The following is a 19006-nucleotide window of genomic DNA, read 5'->3' as shown; positions in this document are numbered from 1 at the left end:
CTACTTTGTCTGCATAGACTGTAAATAGAGTTTTTTCTTTAGTATCGTGGGTGAGAGGGATGTTACAGTGTTAGGAGATGCAAATGTACCCGTTAACATATCCAGATGCGCAGTTATGTGATCTACATGTTTTACACAACTTTAGTGATTACCCGTGTCATCACATTGCACTTGTCAGCACATTTGGCATATTTATCGCAAATATAATTTCACATACAAAACACATTAATTTATTTTGAGTGAAGTAGTTGATTAGATATTTCCCGCGTGTTGTTAGTAGACGCTCACAGTGGTAACGTAAAGACAGCGGTGACGTTGGTTGACTTGCATGGATTCCTACAGGATCGCAAATAGTCAATCATGTAATGGTAATATGTGTCTCATTTATTGCAAGAGAACTACATAATGTCATCAAAGTGGAACAAACACTGTTTGATTAAACGTTTTTAGCATTATGTATTGTTTTTACATAGAACTGTAATCCGCGTCATAGAAGAGACAACATGGAGACGTCCTACAGCACTCAGACTGGAGAGGCCAAGACCCTGGGAGTGGTGGACTTTGCTGTGTTTGGCTGCACACTCTCTGTCATGTTATTTATTGGACTATATTTTGCATTCAAAAACAAGAAGGATCAAGATCCAGCTGAATATCTGGTAGCAGGAAGAAGTATGGGCGTACTTCCGGTGTCCTTGTCCCTGGCTGTGACGTTCCTCTCCTCCATGACCTTGCTAGGACTTCCGGCTGAGATCTACAACTACACCACGATGTTCTGGTGGCTGGCCCTGGGGATGGTGCTGGCAGTGGCGGGAGCAGCGCATGTGTTCAACCCTGTGCTGTACAACATTGGGATCACCAGCGTGTACGAGGTACCTGTGTGCATGTCACAACCTTTCACTCGTTTGTATCGAGATTGATCTTTGAATATTTATTCGTTTCTGATATAAGAACATACATATTTGGTTTCGTACTTAGTAATAACCTTCCATCCTTGTTCTGAAATTTGTTTCATAAATATGTTCTCATGATTTCAATCAGATAATATATCCAGTTGTTCATGTAATGTTGAGCATCGTATTATGTTACCCAGTGATAACTACTTAGCTGTGCATGTTTGGGGTTTGTCTGCTGTCACTGCCTTTCATCTTTGTTCTAAAAATACTTCCTACACAAATGTGTTGAAGAACAATTATTACATTTGCTACGTTTGGTCGTATTCATCCGCTGTCAAGACTTATCAACACCTATCTGAGGCAACATTGTCAAAATGATCACCAAATGGTAAAAAGGCTCTGACACAAAATAAATAGAAATGACCTTGATATTATGTGAAATCCAATCGTCATCTAGAGATGTACCCATCATTTACTTGTTCCACCTTCAAACACGTTACAGTTAAAAAGCTGGACGAGAAATACCTTTCCTTGTGCTTTTATTTCAGTACATTGAAAAGCGTTTTGGAAAAACTGTGAGGACGTCTGTGACCATTGGCTGGTTATTTCAAACAGTGAGTTGTTTCGGTTCAAAAGCACAATTAGTGGAAGTACACGCACGCACGTACGCACGCACGCAAGCACGCACGCACGCATGCACACATATATACAACATCTTTATAATGAGAAACACATCGTTTCGGATCTTATGCTTACTTCTTCATCAGGTGAACGAATAACTGTATATATGCATGCGCACACACAAATACTCCAAATTTGTGGTATTTCAGTTCTCTGGTCTAGCAGCTACTTGCAAATAGAACAATCAGAAATGTGCATCATAATACATTTTGTTATCCGCTTTTTAAGATATGACTTGAGTTCAGTAAGATGTCTACCTAAATCTCATCAGTGTTTAAGGTGCTCCCTTTTTTCTTTGCAGATATTTTACATGGGAACTGTGTTGTACGCACCTGCATTAGCTCTGAAAGCAGGTTGGTAATTACTGCACGTGCAACTCTGAAAATGAAAACTATTGAATATATAAAACATCATAGCCAGAGAATAATCAGTCTACACCACCTGCCAAAACAGATTCCATCTGGCGTAAATGAAAAGAACATGAGTGAGTGAGTAGGGTTTTACGCCACTTTTTAGCAATATTCTAGCAATATCACGGCGCAGGACACCAGAAATGGGCTTCACACATTGTACTCATGTGGGGAATCGAACCCGGGTCTTCGGCGTGACGAGCGAACGCTTACCAACTAGGCTACCCGAACGCCCCTGAAAAGTATTTGAATAGATCACTCAAAATCAGTGAGGACACCGGGTGTTCGCGTTAATGGTAAACATGTCCTACCGGTAGTACCCGCCACTCGCACAATTTGATTAACATGTAAGTGTTTGTTGCCTGGCGCCGCATTGTGGTTCTCCTGCCATGCGACAGCGGCCTGTAATCAAGTGATCTGTGGACCAGAAAATCCAGTTGCTCAATAGCTCATTTACTGATTGTATTAAAACTTAAAATGAAATGTTGATTTTAACATTACATTGTATGTCTGCCGTGTACAAGTGCACATATCAATGTATTTTCTCATGTGACTAATATGATATTTAAACTTACAGTAACTGGCATGGAGTTGTGGGTGTCGATTGTCACGATAGGGTGTTTGGTCACAGTGTATACAACGTTGGTGAGTTACATTGGACTGATCAACCAGTGAGTCACTATCAAACGAACGTGCAAAGCGACTGGTACACTACACACTGTAACTTAACTCGGGCGTTACTAACAATAATTGAGAGACATGTTTAACATCTCAGGTATCTATTCTTTTACTCACTTACAATTTACAAGTTTAGGATTTTAATTGATGAGGAAATATTCATAATTTTACTTGACTTTATTTCTCTCTTTGTCTGTATTGTATGTCCCGTTAGGGTGGTATGAAAGCTGTTCTGTGGACTGACAGTTTCCAGGCTGGGTTGATGGTAGTTGGTCTACTCTCTGTCGTCATCCAAGGCTCTGTCGTCCTAGGAGGATTTGACAGGGCGTGGCAAATTGCAAGTACAAACTCCAGGATCTATTTTGATAAGTAAGACGAAGTATATACTTTTAGATTATTAACCATTTCAATAAATGACAAAGACATAATATTAAAGACATTTTCTCTGGATAGATTATACAACATAAAGAGACCCCTGCGAATGAGGGCCTTTCATACTCCTGTGTTCGTCTGTTACTGTTTTGTGTGTTTGATCATGAGAGACCTATCTGGAACAACTAACTGAGGTAATGCTGTTCAGCTTCAGTGTCGATCCTGGTACCCGAGTGTCAGTCTGGTCCGCTGTTGTTGGTGGGGGTATCATGTGGATGTCCTTCTATTCAGTCAACCAGTGTCAGGTACAACGACTCATCGCCTGTCCAACACAAAAGAAAGCTCAGATGTAGGTTTGCAGGAATTACGGGAATCTTGATAAATAAATGCGTTACAGGGCCACATTCTCCTTTATTACACCACATACAGTAGTAGAGCAAATCTAACAACGAAAACATGACCATAACCATCAGCAAGCTCGACAGAAAGCCGACAGAGACCATTGTACTATTCCGACTTTATAACAGGGATGTGTCAACAAAAACTACCAAACATCGACCCACATAATAAAGGATACGGTAATACGTTTTACCCCGTACCTGTGTCTTCAGGTGGGGAGCTTCGGTACAACACGGTACAACACGGTACAACACTGTACAACGCGGTACAACACGGTACAACATAATCACAGTTAGTACATGTTTGACACACCAGTTGACATGGAAATAGCAACTAGCCAATGAAGTGGAATGTACGAAATTCGTATATATGAATGTATATGCAAGACATGTTGATAATTTGGTATTTCGTTATTTGGAGGAATGTGATAAGGTTGCACTGCAAGTTTCAGTTGCATCCTGAATGCATTTGACATTTCATCTGGATGCTTTCGTATAAACAAACATTATTCAGCAATCACCAACACCTGTTTTCATTAACTGGGAAGTAAATGAATAACTAATAATGTGCTTGTACGAGCATGTCCTGAACGTATTAATATACGCAGTGAAGCTTTCTGCCTCCCAGGCCTTCGCCAGGCACACTCTGTTGGTTTCCTGCTACATCACTTGAAATCCTTGTAATGGTTGAGCTAATACGTGAATTAAAATTTAACGCCACATGGGTACTATTTCAGTCATATCGTGACGAAACAAAATTTGACATTAATAATACATATTCAAACGATATTAAAAAAAAAAAAGAAACGCATAGTTGTTACTGATATGTCAAAACGAAAATAAATACCTATTGTATTCATATTATCGTCAAAATATGTATCAATATTGGTAAGCGCATCAATTGACACACTTCCGTTTGCAACAAATCGATTTTTCTTGAAAATGTTGACTTTGATGTGATTTTTTGAGAATGAGTATGAAATGCATCGCCACAACGCAACAAGTGGCATCTTGCACGTTGAAATTGGGCAGGAAAAGCATGCAGTGTTTGGCAATAAAAAGCAAGCTTGCTTTCGGAAATAGGCATTCGTTCAGAAGGTGTTTCCAAGCCAAATGAACATGCCACGTCTTGATGCTGCCACAAGGAACATCGCCATTGGAAGACTGCAGGTTGGCGAGTCCCAATCTTCTGTTGCCCGACGTCTGAATGTTAGCCAAAGCACAATATCACGGCTTACAGCTCGCTACAACCAAACAGGCACAACAAATGACCGTCCCCGTACAGGAAGAACTAAAGTCACCACACCAGCCCAGGATCGCTACATCCGGGTCCTCCATTTGCGTGACCGTACTGCTACGGGTGAGAGCACTGCGGCCAGGGTGCCAGGACTTAGGAGGATATCAGGCCAGACTGTACGGAACAGGCTGAGAGAACATGGACTGAGAGCCAGGAGACCGTACGTCGGGAACGTGCTACGTCGTCACCATCGTGCTCATCGTCTCCGTTGGTGTAACAACGTGACTGCCTGGAACCTTCGCAACTGGCGACGCATTTGGTTTAGCGATGAGTCCAGATTCCTGTTGCAGAGACGAGATAGTGGGAACCGGGTCTACAGACGTGTTCATGAACGTTATGCCCCTAACTGCGTTCGTCAAGTGGACAGATTTGGTGGAGGGAGTGTGATGATGTGGGCGGCAATATCCTACACTGATTGTACCGATCTTGTCCACGTCCAGGGAAACCTGACGGCTGTACGCTACAGAGACACCATCCTGCTACCACACCTCCTGCCAGCCATTGACGTCCAACGTGAGATTTTCCAGCAGGACAACGCCCGGCCCCACACGGCACGTGTCACAATGACCTTTCTCGCTGCTAACAATGTCAACGTGCTCCCCTGGCCGTCCCGTTCCCCGGATCTTAACCCAATAGAGCACCTGTGGGATGAACTTGATCCCCGTCTCCGTCACCGTCAACATCAACCCCAAACTTTCCTGGCACTAGCTGCATTTCTGCAGGAGGAGTGGCGGAGGATTCCCCAGGCCGGTATCCAGCGTCTCATCCAGTCCATGACAAGGCGTGTGAGAAGTGTTATTCGTGCACGTGGTGGGCACAACAGATATTGATACTCTCTTCACGTTTGAGGAATATTGTGAATGCCTTACCTCAAGTTATGGACATCATTGTATAGACATTGATCTCTCCTAAACGGATGTAAAATTTCATGTACTCAAGTTCATTTCCTACCAAGTTATTCATGTTTGAATATACAACATTTTCTCAGCAAATACGGGTTATGCGTTTCTTTTTTTTAATAGTATATTACAGATGTACGTAAAGCCAGTTTAAGAGCATGTCAAAATATACATTCAGTCAACAACACAATATAAAGACGGGCTATGGATCGCCAGCTACTGAAGTTAGATCACCATACTTGGGACCACAGGGACTTACAATATTTGCAATGCTTGAAGAAGGATTCAATTAATTGAATTGCCCTTTGAGAGTGAATGTAAAAAAAGCTGACTTGATTTGTCTGATAACCTGCTTTGTCTTGCAGTGCGATGTGGTGCAGCGGGGCCCAGCTGGTGCTCATTGTCAGCCTGTGCTGCATGGTCGGGGTAGTTCTGTTTGCCTTCTACAAGGACTGTGACCCCCTCCAGTACAACCTCGTCAGCACGACGGATGAGGTGAACTACTCGGGGATACTACTTTACAGTAAAATAAGGATCGCATTAGAATGTTTACCTCATTGATCGGAAATTTGCATTTTGACATCAAGCAAAGGAACCTGTACTTTCCCCTTGAAAATTACGGGTGAATATACATAGCCTATATTTAGACATATATCAATACTGTTATTATTGTTAGATAACAAACAAACCTCATTACAAAAAGAGCAATATGGCGCTGAATCTTTAATCAATATTGACGTCACAGCCACACTGAGAAACAAGCCTAGTGAGTTCTTCAAACTTAAATAGTGACTGTGAACTCTTAAGTTATCTAATTAATGGAGATAGAGGATATCAAAGTTTCAACTCGATCCAGCACTTTAATATTGTCTTTAATTTCAAACTTCACGAATTCCATATAACATAATTCCATAAATTCAGTGAATATCCACACAATGATTGAGTAATATATCACACACTCCAAGAATAAGTCGTAATATAATGAACAGCACAGTTGCAGGATAAATGCAGGATAGTAACTCGGACAGTAGCTCGGACAGGTTGAAAAACCGTATGTCCTCTATTCCCTTAACACAATCTTCTTACACTCTCTTAGAAACATGTCTTACTTCTTTCGTATCTTAAAACTCTCTGCTCTCTTTCTCACTCATTCGTCCAACTATATATCTGAAATTCTTGTGGGATGCTTATCGCTGTTGATCAGGTCACGACCTCTAAGACTCCACACAAAACAATTAACTTTAAAGTCTTAGCTGCAACATTATACTATTGCTGTCACCAACCCCTGGGAAAATAGCTTGAAATGGCCACTGGCAGCAAGGGCTGGCTGTTTCTAATGTTTTATCTTATAACTATACTAAACACATGCATCCATGTACACATACAAACCCTAACAAAGTTCTAATTAAAAGGATTCTCAATGAACCACAAATACCTAAAATTCGGCTCTAACAGTGACAGCGACCAGAAGGTTTTCAAAAAGCCAATATACTATCCTGCCTGGTAGATAGGGCGAAGATGCTGACGATTAGTAAATATTACTTATTTAGAATAATGCACTTTAACACAAAAAAGAATTAAACACATACATGTTTAGGAACTAGTTTCAATCCTAAGGGTTTTGCGCATTTAGAGTTGTCTATCTCAATACGTTTCGTGTGTAAACACATGACATGACCTCAAACTGACAGCTGAACACATCCTTAACGCAACACCCCCAATTCCAAACATGTTTAGAATTTTAAAACCGTTTAACACGTTTAGAATTTAAACACCTGTAAACATGTTTAGAATTTAAACATGGTTTATAAAGTGCATATCATCAGTAAAATAGGGATGTGATGTATAATATACTAGTGTATTGAAATTACATGTGCAGATCAGATTCAAGGGCACTTGCATAACACATGTACCACAAGGACTAACAATAAACTTGATAGACTATGATTGGTTGCTTTTTTGTTTAACGCCGCAATCAGCAATATTCCAGCTATATGTCGGCGGTTTGTAAATAATCGAGTCTGGACCAGACAATCCAGTGATTAATATCATGAGCATCGATCCACGCAATTGGGATCGATGACATGCATCAACCAAGTCAGTGAGCCTGACCACCCGATCCCGTTAGTCGCCTTTTACGATAAGCAGAGTCACCTTTTACGGCAAGCATGGGTTGCTGAAGACCTATTCTACCCCGGAATCTTCACGGGTTGATAGACTATGAACATAATGATGTACAAATATATCAAGTTAATGATGAATAGGAATATTGACACTTGTGACTTTCGATTCCAGTCTGGGGACAAAGACCCAGTCCTCTTTCTTTTAATCATGACACACATCAGTATGGCGGCCATCTTAATCTTTATTTTTAGACCCATACGGTTCCTGAGACAAGATAGTACTACCTTACAAACCACTCGTATTAAGTGTGTTGGCGTCTACTGGGCACTACAGCACAGCACAGGGGGTTCTGAGGCGGTTTGAGTTCCACCCAATATATCCGCCCTGTTCCCGGATTGTCTGGTTTCCTCGCAATATGTCTGCCCTGTTCCAGGCTTGTCCGATTTCCTCCCAATATGTCCGCTCTGTTCCAGGACTGTCTGATTTCCTCCCAATATGTCCGCCCTGTTCCCGGACGGTTTGATTTCCACCCAATATGTCCGCTCTGTTCCAGGACTGTCTGATTTCCTCCCAATATGTCCGCCCTGTTCCCGGACGGTTTGATTTCCACCCAATATGTCCGCCCTGTTCCAGGACTGTCTGATTTCCTCCCAATATGTCCGCCCTGTTCCAGGACTGTCTGATTTCCTCCCAATATGTCCGCCCTGTTCCAGGACTGTCTGATTTCCTCCCAATATGTCCGCCCTGTTCCAGGACTGTCTGATTTCCTCCCAATATGTCCGCTCTGTTCCAGGACTGTGAGATTTCCTCCCAATATGTCCGCCCTGTTCCCGGACGGTTTGATTTCCTCCCAATATGTCCGCCCAGTTCCAGGACTGTCTGATTTCCTCCCAATATGTCCGCCCTGTTCCAGGACTGTCTGATTTCCTCCCAATATGTCCGCCCTGTTCCAGGACTGTCTGATTTCCTCCCAATATGTCCGCCCTGTTCCAGGACTGTGTGATTGCCTCCCAATATGTCCGCCCTGTTCAAGGACTGTCTGATTTCCACCCATTATGTCCGCCCTGTTCCAGGACTGTCTGAGTTCCACTCAATCCGTCAGTCCTGTTCTAGTTTTTTCGTTTCCACTCGTGTATGTTGTGACCCCATCACTAATGTATTTTCACAGTTTTCCTGTACGTTTTCTATACGCTGCTTGCATTACACTACACCCATCATGCCGTCTGCCTGTCATGTGTTAACTTTTCACGAACATCATGCATTTTACTTTTACCAAGTCCTTGAAACTGTTTTCATTTTGCTATTCTGCAATAGGTCGCATTCGCTTGTTTCTACTCTGTTTCATGGAGGCTTGAGCGCTCGGTTCCAAATTATATACACGATATGTAATCTACATTTAGACTCAATTCTGTGAGAGGCCTTAAAAAGTGATACACATAAAAAAGTGAATGGATGGATGTCAACTTCTTCATAATGAGGAACACAACGTTTCAGAATGAATGCTTACTCCGCCATCAGGTGCATAAATGCTAGGATGCAGAGAGCAGATGTATGTACATGTAAATACAACAAATGTAATAAGATCACAAAGGTGGACACTTTACAAAGGAAGCCAGCAGTAATGTAGTGCTGAGAGGATACTAGCAATGGACAGTGCAAGTGGAAGCCAGCTGGATTACTTGACGTTGATGGGGATAATGCGACAATTAAACCAATTATTGGTAACGAGTTCTTTATTTTCTTGTAATGGCGACGTTGCTTGAACACGGCATAAGGATCTATAACGTCGCCATTACAGTAAAATACATAAATTGTTATCCATGAATTGTGTCTACTTTGTCATCCGTCAACTTCTAAGTAATGCCTACTGTGTCATCCGTCAACTTCTAAGTATTGCCTACTGTGTCATCCGTCAACTTCTAAGTAATGCCTACTTTGTCATCCGTCAACTTCTAAGTAATGCCTACTTTGTCATCCGTCAACTTCTAAGTAATGCCTACTTTGTCATCCATCAACTTCTAAGTAATGCCTACTTTGTCATCCGTCAACTTCTAAGTAATGCCTACTGTGTCATCCGTCAACTTCTAAGTATTGCCTACTGTGTCATCCGTCAACTTCTAAGTAATGCCTACTTTGTCATCCATCAACTTCTAAGTATTGCCTACTGTGTCATCCGTCAACTTCTAAGTAATGCCTACTTTGTCATCCGTCAACTTCTAAGTAATGCCTACTTTGTCATCCGTCAACTTCTAAGTAATGCCTACTGTGTCATCCGTCAACTTCTAAGTAATGCCTACTTTGTCATCCATCAACTTCTAAATAATGCCTATTTTGTCATCCGTCAACTTCCAAGTAATGCCTACTTTGTCATCCATCAACTTCTAAGTAATGCCTACTGTGTCATCCGTCAACTTCTAAGTAATGCCTACTGTGTCATCCGTCAACTTCTAAGTATTGCCTACTGTGTCATCCGTCAACTTCTAAGTAATGCCTACTTTGTCATCCGTCAACTTCTAAGTAATGCCTACTTTGTCATCCGTCAACTTCTAAGTAATGCCTACTTTGTCATCCATCAACTTCTAAGTAATGCCTACTTTGTCATCCGTCAACTTCTAAGTAATGCCTACTGTGTCATCCGTCAACTTCTAAGTATTGCCTACTGTGTCATCCGTCAACTTCTAAGTAATGCCTACTTTGTCATCCATCAACTTCTAAGTATTGCCTACTGTGTCATCCGTCAACTTCTAAGTAATGCCTACTTTGTCATCCGTCAACTTCTAAGTAATGCCTACTTTGTCATCCGTCAACTTCTAAGTAATGCCTACTGTGTCATCCGTCAACTTCTAAGTAATGCCTACTTTGTCATCCATCAACTTCTAAATAATGCCTATTTTGTCATCCGTCAACTTCCAAGTAATGCCTACTGTGTCATCCGTCAACTTCTAAATAATGCCTACTTTGTCATCCGTCAACTTCTAAGAAATGGCTACTGTGTCATCCGTCAACATCTAAGTAATGCCTACTTTGTCATCCGTCAACTTCTAAGTAATGCCTCTCAAACAGATATGTTCCCTTGTCACGGTTCATGACTGGCTGATGTCTTCTGATGTCAATGGCCACTTTTAGTTTCCTTTCACGGCAGATCTCCCGATGAAGGATTAAGCATGTACTCCGAAATGTTGTGATCCCCATAATCAATCCATAAAATATCATTCTTACAGTAAGACTACCTCAAATTCAAAACAACGTATCTGCATCAGTTATGTAGTGTCTGAAATGTGATGTTGTGACTATTGCAGTTACTGCCCCTGTTTGTGATGGACATCTTGGGGCACCTGCCAGGTCTGCCTGGACTCTTCCTGTCATGTATCTTCAGTGGCAGTCTCAGGTACAGCAATATCATTTGTTTATATATGCAATACCTAGAGATCAATACACAAGTGTCTGTCAGATACCCTGTATCTCATAGCGAGTTGTTTCAAAACGTTTCTAACGAGTTAGATACTCTTACAAACAACAATATGTGACCCTACACAAAAAGGTTTCCGCCATATAAGTGGATAATCAAGCCGATCATCTAGCTTAAAGGTATTGTTGAAAAAGACCATTTGTCATCGTTTCCAGCACCCTCTCTTCCGGGATGAATGTAACATAGTCATATCTTCCAGCACCCTCTCATCCGGGATGAATGTAACATAGTCATCTCTTCCAGCACCCTCTCATCCAGGATGAATGTAACATAGTCATCTCTTCCAGCACCCTCTCATCCGGGATGAATGTAACATAGTCATCGCTTCCAGCACCCTCTCATCCAGGATGAATGTAACATAGTCATCGCTTCCAGCACCCTCTCATCCGGGATGAATGTAACATAGTCATCACTTCAAGCACCCTCTCATCCGGGATGAATGTAACATAGTCATCTCTTCAAGCACCCTCTCATCCGGGATGAATGTAACATAGTCATCGCTTCCAGCACCCTCTCATCCGGGATGAATGTAACATAGTCATCGCTTCCAGCACCCTCTCTTCCGGGATGAATGTAACATAGTCATCACTTCCAGCACCCTCTTTTCCGGGAAGAATGTAACATAGTCATCGCTTCCTGCAACCTCTCTTCCGGGATGAATGTAACATAGTCATCACTTCCAGCACCCTCTTTTCCGGGAAGAATGTAACATAGTCATCTCTTCCAGCACCCTCTCATCCGGGATGAATGTAACATAGTCATCTCTTCCAGCAACCTCTCATCCGGGATGAATGTAACATAGTCATCTCTTCCAGCACCCTCTCATCCAGGATGAATGTAACATAGTCATCGCTTCCAGCACCCTCTCATCCAGGATGAATGTAACATAGTCATCTCTTCCAGCACCCTCTCATCCGGGATGAATGTAACATAGTCATCTCTTCCAGCAACCTCTCATCCGGGATGAATGTAACAAAGTCATCTCTTCCAGCATCCTCTCATCCAGGATGAATGTAACATAGTCATCTCTTCCAGCACCCTCTCATCCGGGATGAATGTAACATAGTCATATCTTCCAGCACCATCTCTTCCGGGATGAATGTAACATAGTCATCACTTCCAGCACCCTCTCTTCCGGGATGAATGTAACAAAGTCATCGCTTCCAGCACCCTCTCTTCCGGGATGAATGTAACATAGTCATCTCTTCCAGCACCCTCTCATCCAGGATGAATGTAACATAGTCATATCTTCCAGCAACCTCTCATCCGGGATGAATGTAACATAGTCATCTCTTCCAGCACCCTCTCATCCGGGATGCATGTAACAAGGTCATCTCTTCCAGCAACCTCTCATCCGGGATGAATGTAACATTGTCATCGCTTCCAGCACCCTCTCTTCCGGGATGAATGTAACATAGTCATCTCTTCCAGCAACCTCGAATCCGGGATGAATGTAACATAGTCATCTCTTCCAGCAACCTCTCATCCGGGATGAATGTAACATAGTCATCTCTTCCAGCACCCTCTCATCCGGGATGAATGTAACATAGTCATCGCTTCCAGCACCCTCTCATCCAGGATGAATGTAACATAGTCATCTCTTCCAGCACCCTCTCATCCGGGATGAATGTAACATTGTCATTGCTTCCAGCACCCTCTCATCCGGGATGAATGTAACATAGTCATCGCTTCCAGCACCCTCTCATCCAGGATGAATGTAACATAGTCATCTCTTCCAGCACCCTCTCTTCCCGGATGAATGTAACATAGTCATATCTTCCAGCACCCTCTCTTCCGGGATGAATGTAACATAGTCATCTCTTCCAGCACCCTCTCATCCAGGATGAATGTAACATAGTCATCTCTTCCAGCACCCTCTCATCCGGGATGAATGTAACATAGTCATCGCTTCCAGCACCCTCTCATCCGGGATGAATATAACATAGTCATCGCTTCCAGCACCCTCTCATCCGGGATGCATGTAACATAGTCATCGCTTCCAGCACCCTCTCATCCGGGATGAATGTAACATAGTCATCTCTTCCAGCACCCTCTCATCCGGGATGAATGTAACATAGTCATCTCTTCCAGCACCCTCTCTTCCGGGATGAATGTAACATAGTCATCGCTTCCAGCACCCTCTCATCCAGGATGAATGTAACATAGTCATATCTTCCAGCAACCTCTCTTCCGGGATGAATGTAACATAGTCATCTCTTCCAGCACCCTCTCTTCCTGGATGAATGTAACATAGTCATCTCTTCCAGCAACCTCTCTTCCGGGATGAATGTAACATAGTCATCTCTTCCAGCACCCTCTCTTCCGGGATGAATGTAACATAGTCATCTCTTCCAGCACCCTCTCTTCCGGGATGAATGTAACATAGTCATCTCTTCCAGCAACCTCTCATCCGGGATGAATGTAACATAGTCATCTCTTCCAGCACCCTCTCTTCCGGGATGAATGTAACATAGTCATCTCTTCCAGCACCCTCTCATCCGGGATGAATGTAACATAGTCATCTCTTCCAGCACCCTCTCTTCCGGGATGAATGTAACATAGTCATCTCTTCCAGCACCCTCTCATCCGGGATGAATGTAACATAGTCATCTCTTCAGCACCCTCTCTTTAAAAATTGACCTTCACTTTGTGTGAGTTCATTGGAGTATGAACCTTCATAGAGTGAGGGCCAAACTGTATGAACGACGGAGCTTGCGAAAGTCAATTTCTTATAATCTTTTTATCACAATTTCTTACCTGAAAGTATGTAGGCCAAGATCTAAACACAATTATATTTAGTACGTGTGACTTCATGTTTACACTGACAGCCATTCAACAACCAGCTATATCGCGGAGTAAAATAGTTCCTCAAAAAGAGAGGTGACATGGGCGTATGGATGCACAACTTGTTCTTCAGAAACACCTTACGCAGCACATGTGTTCAAATCACATCCTCATTAGATGAGAAAGGTCTGTAAAGAACTACCTCAGTAAGTCAGTCACAATGACAGCGCGTCGTAATACATTTACATCAAGTACAAGACGTCAAATTGGCCGACACGATAAACGTGACGGGAGAGATTTCCGAAGTTGTTAATGAACCTGTGGCGGTTACATGTGTAAATCATCATTGATCAAATGACCGATCATTGAAAGGTGAATAAAGATGCGTCAAACAGACACAAAGGTAAATTCATAGATTGCTGGAGACGGTCAATGTCAGCCTAGGCACGGATCGAGTCGATACTACGATAGTTTAGATGTGCATTTCTTCGTTTGTTCATTAGGATGGGCGGTAGCGAGGATATTCGTGAACAATCATGCAGTCACGCTCTCTGACATTTCTCAATGTATACTGAAACGCTGAGACCAAGAATAAAGGTTCTAAATGATCAGAAAGAACGCTTATGCATGTTTTCTTGCTAGGGAATTCCCAGGGGTTTCCCCAGGAATGTGGAAGTAGTCCGTCAGTGTTTACGTCATTTCAAGAACACAGTCTCGTGAAAAACATTTGAACGTCAAATTGTGTCGTTCATACAGTTATGAACGTCAATTTTGCGGTCATGTGACCGACCTCTCGTCCAATGGAAAAGCCTAATATCGTGTAAACTTCAAATTAAAAAATTATTCCAGGATGAATGTAACATAGTCATCTCTTCCAGCACCCTCTCATCCAGGATGAATGTAACATAGTCATCTCTTCCAGCACCCTCTCTTCCGGGATGAATGCCGTGTCCGCGGTGGTTCTACAGGACTACATCCGACCTTTCTGCAGCTGTAACATCAACAACTTCACAGCTTCTGTCATCACCAAGGTTACAAGTAGGTCATAGGTCATTCATGACAGAGTGTAATCCATTAAATTATTTTGAAGATTCAGTGATCATAAACAAAAAAACGCTCAAGCAAGCATTATGGAGACATAACCACGTCTATGGCCCCTAGTCGGGGCTGACATTGCAGTCGAGACAATACTGCTGACCATCCGATTCCAATGCAGGTTTGTGTAGAAGTGATTGATATAGTCCATGCTGATAACCAGTCACCTGTGTGGTACGGGCGATATTATCATTGTACCAGAATAAAATCATTGTAGGAAGAAACATTGCTTTGCGTAAATAAAAGCGACAAAACCCTTTCCATATTCAATAGAAATTTCTGCAGAGCCGATAGTACAATTATATCATGAATATGTGTTGTAAATGACCTCCACATGTTTACTGCTTTGTCTGGGCCTTGAGTGTGGGCATCTTGATCAAATAACTTCTGAGCAAGAGTCGTATGAGAGAGTTGTCTTGTGATTAAACAGTTTGGAATCCCCTGGGTTGATCAAGAGGTACGATTTGCTGGAAGTATTGAGTTGTCACTTAACAAAAGAATGTATGTGGTATGTACTTTCAGGAGATACTGTTACCAACCCGGCCCGGGATTAAATATGTCAGAAAAGATATCAGTGTACTATGAACATTTTATATTGTCTGCTTTCAGCTGTAACATGTGGAGCTCTGTGCATTGGGATAGCGTTTCTTGCTTCAGGAATAAATAACTTGCTTGAGGTATATACAAATACCGCACGCACATAGCCCACCAATGTAACAAGGTTTTAAGTACTTCAACACTGCACGACCCTCAAGTTTGTCCATTTTCCAAGCTTATTTTTCTTCTCACTTGTGGCTTGAATTGACTCAAAATTTGTGAATATACCTCTGTGACGTCATGAAATGTTCGAAATTAAAAAGAATCACTGCTAGGCAATTCCTTCGATGTCAGGCCTGAAACGTACAGTATAGAGTATGTGCTATAATGGATTGTTTATCCAGAAATAATACCAGGCCTCGTGAAAAATCAGCATTATTATCTTTTACTCAAAGCGCTCTGGTTTTACAATATTCAATGATGTTTACTTTTCTGCCCCTAGTTTTAACCCTATCTATATGCACCACATGTCATATATACATCAAAGCCTCCATGCAAATAATGCGGGTCAGTGCGTTAGTCCGTGTCCAAGATTACTGAATTATATTTCTAGCAGCGCGTGTATTATGACATTATAGATACACTATATCAATATTACCATACATCATACATTTATGTTTCGTTCTTATGAGCAAGCTTGAATATATACAAACATCTTTATCCAGCTAGCCCATGATATAATGTTATCTAAAAAGTACACTCAATGGCATACAAAAATAATGTCAAGAATTATGGTGCAGGTGGTCAATAGCCAATGCATGTTCATTCTGATTTTTTTAAAGCAATGGTTAAGAATCATAAAAACGGTGGATCACTGCGTCCTTAAGCACTATATGGCACACTACCCCTTTTCGATGTCCAGCACAAAATATCCGCATGTATGAATAACGTTCATACATGAGTTTCAAATAAATCTTACAGAGTGAAATGCCCAAATGGCTTCCCATTGGTTTGGCCAGTATTGACAAACCAATATCATGTTTTGTTGTCGTGCATTCTAACCTACAAAAGAAATAAGTACCTGTCAACTATATCACGTTTGCTAATAAGAATAACTTTATCTCTGTATATGAGAAACCTTGCACAACGGAAGTTAAGCTTCTGATTCTTTGTCCATTGACAATAACGCGATGATGTTGACACTTGATTTACTTAGAGTAAGGAAGTGTATATGCTATTGTCCTCTTTGTGGAAATGCGTCATTTAACGGATGATTCCATGTGTGTCACATTGCACAGTTGTCCTACATCACCAATGTCATTGATGGACCAGCGTTCGGGGTCTTCATACTTGGGATGTTCTTCCCTTGTGCCAATCACTGGGTGAGTCATCACACCTTTGTAGCAATAACGTTATTTATTAACTTTTTCACAGAACACTTTCAATACTGACACTAACAATAGAACGCTATGCCACCATGTATAAGATGAACAACGTTTGATCATGCTGTGTTCACTTTCTGACAAAGTTCTCATTGATGAGTGAGTGAGTGAGTTGGGTTTAACGCCGCTTTTAACAGTATTCCAGTTATGTCGCGGCGTGTCAGCTTAATGTGGGAGGAAAGCCCGAAGTGATGCAGGTCTCAGACGTTTACCACTTCGGTGAAACCCACGAGCACGGGTATGGTGCTGACAAACCTAGAAACATAATCGGGGCGAACCGGGATTCGAACCCACAATCATAGGTTTCTGGCGTCCCTAAGGGACGCAACTCTGCACAGCGAATCGCGGCGCCTTAGACGACTGGGCCACCCGTGCCCCCTTCTCATTGATGACCCACATGTAATAATACATCGTCTATGTACTGACCGCACGTTTAATGCACATCAAGAACATTGATATAGTTGTTTTCGACGAAAATCTTTCAATGCACTTTGAAAGTGGATATTATATTGACAAGGGGTGTCATGGAAACGGAAACTAACTTTGCTATGCAAACACAACGCTTACACTATGTTTCATCTTCAGGGAGATAATACTGACATATGTAGGGTTACAATACGTGTCGTGTCATTATTCCGTGCAATTCTCTATTCTCCATATATGTGCTGAGGTAAATGATTAGTGTCACATGTTTACCAATTGCAGGGCGCCCTGTGCGGCTACATCTCGGGCATCACCGTCATGTTGTGGATCGCAGTTGGGGCCTTCATCCACGACATCACCTCGCCACTGTCGCAGTTCTCTGTACAAGGCTGCAACTGGAACGCTACCAACTCCACCATGCCCACGACACCAACACTGGTTGCCAACAATACTGCCGAACAGTAGGTTAATGTTCATGTACTCTTGTGGTTTCAAATACTGCGTGACTATATGAGGCCGAGAGAATGAAGGCACGTCCTGTCTCGACTCTTAAGTTACTGATCATACTTATTTGTCCAACACTTTCATAGTCTTAAATATAGCTTCAAAAACAAGTCATCCCACTGAAACAGTGCTGTGCTTTTACACAGGAATGTTAGCCTTTAAATCAGCAAACGTTTCTTCATGAACACAATAACTTGACGTAAGGTACGTTCTGATGTATTAAGAAATGAAGCCTCGTGAACGTATACTTCCAGGGACGACACTCTTGCTATCTACCGCTTGTCGTTTCTCTACTACTCAGCCACAGGGGCCTTCATCAACGTGGTTGTCGGCATCACCGTTAGTCTCATCACAGGTAACTCCTTAATCTCATCACAGGTAACTCCTTAATCTCATCACAGGTAACTCCTTAATCTCATCACAGGTAACATCACAGTCTCTTAAATCTCATCACATGTAACACTATAAGTCTCATCACAGGTAATTAACTGTTTAATCCCATCACAGGTAACACCGTCAGTCTTATCACAGGTAACTCCTTAATCTCATCACAGGTAACTCCTCAATCTCATCACAGGTAACTCCTCAATCTCATCACAGGTAACTTCTCAATCTCATCACAGGTAACACCACAGTCTCATCACAGGTAACTCCTCAATCTCATCACAGGTAACACACCAATCTCAACGCAGATAATTCTAAAATCTCATCACAGGTAACATCACAGTCTCATCATAGTTAACTCTTAAATCTCATCACAGGTGACTCCTATATCTCATCACATGTAACACCACAGTCTCCTCACCGATAACACATCACTTACATATAAGGTAACAAATCAGTCTCATCACAGGTAACACCACAGTCTCATGACATATAACACATCACTCACATTTCAGGTAACACCACAGTCTCATCACAGGTAACACCACAGTCTCATCACAGGTAACACCACAGTCTCATCACAGGTAAGACGATGTCTCATCACAGGTAACACATC

The 19006-nt window shown here is 42.1% G+C and overlaps 1 protein-coding gene across 1 annotated transcript; it reads left to right on the top strand.

Annotated features, from left to right (window-relative positions):
• The first annotated feature begins 503 nt into the window (after positions 1-503).
• LOC124137420 (sodium-coupled monocarboxylate transporter 1-like) lies at positions 504-17967 on the top strand. The gene is made up of 11 exons (XM_046503702.1): positions 504-869; positions 1876-1927; positions 2562-2629; positions 2877-3031; positions 3243-3383; positions 5994-6123; positions 11052-11140; positions 14928-15043; positions 15710-15777; positions 16936-17019; positions 17785-17967. Exons 1-11 carry the CDS (start codon positions 504-506, stop codon positions 17965-17967), a joined length of 1452 nt encoding a protein of 483 aa, XP_046359658.1.
• Positions 17968-19006: the final 1039 nt, after the last annotated feature.

The sequence above is a fragment of the Haliotis rufescens genome, unplaced genomic scaffold (assembly GCF_023055435.1).
Source record: "Haliotis rufescens isolate VD_foot unplaced genomic scaffold, xgHalRufe1.0.p SCAF_26, whole genome shotgun sequence".
In the NCBI taxonomy this organism is placed as follows: domain Eukaryota; kingdom Metazoa; phylum Mollusca; class Gastropoda; order Lepetellida; family Haliotidae; genus Haliotis; species Haliotis rufescens.
This window is presented reverse-complemented; position numbering and strand designations above follow the sequence as displayed.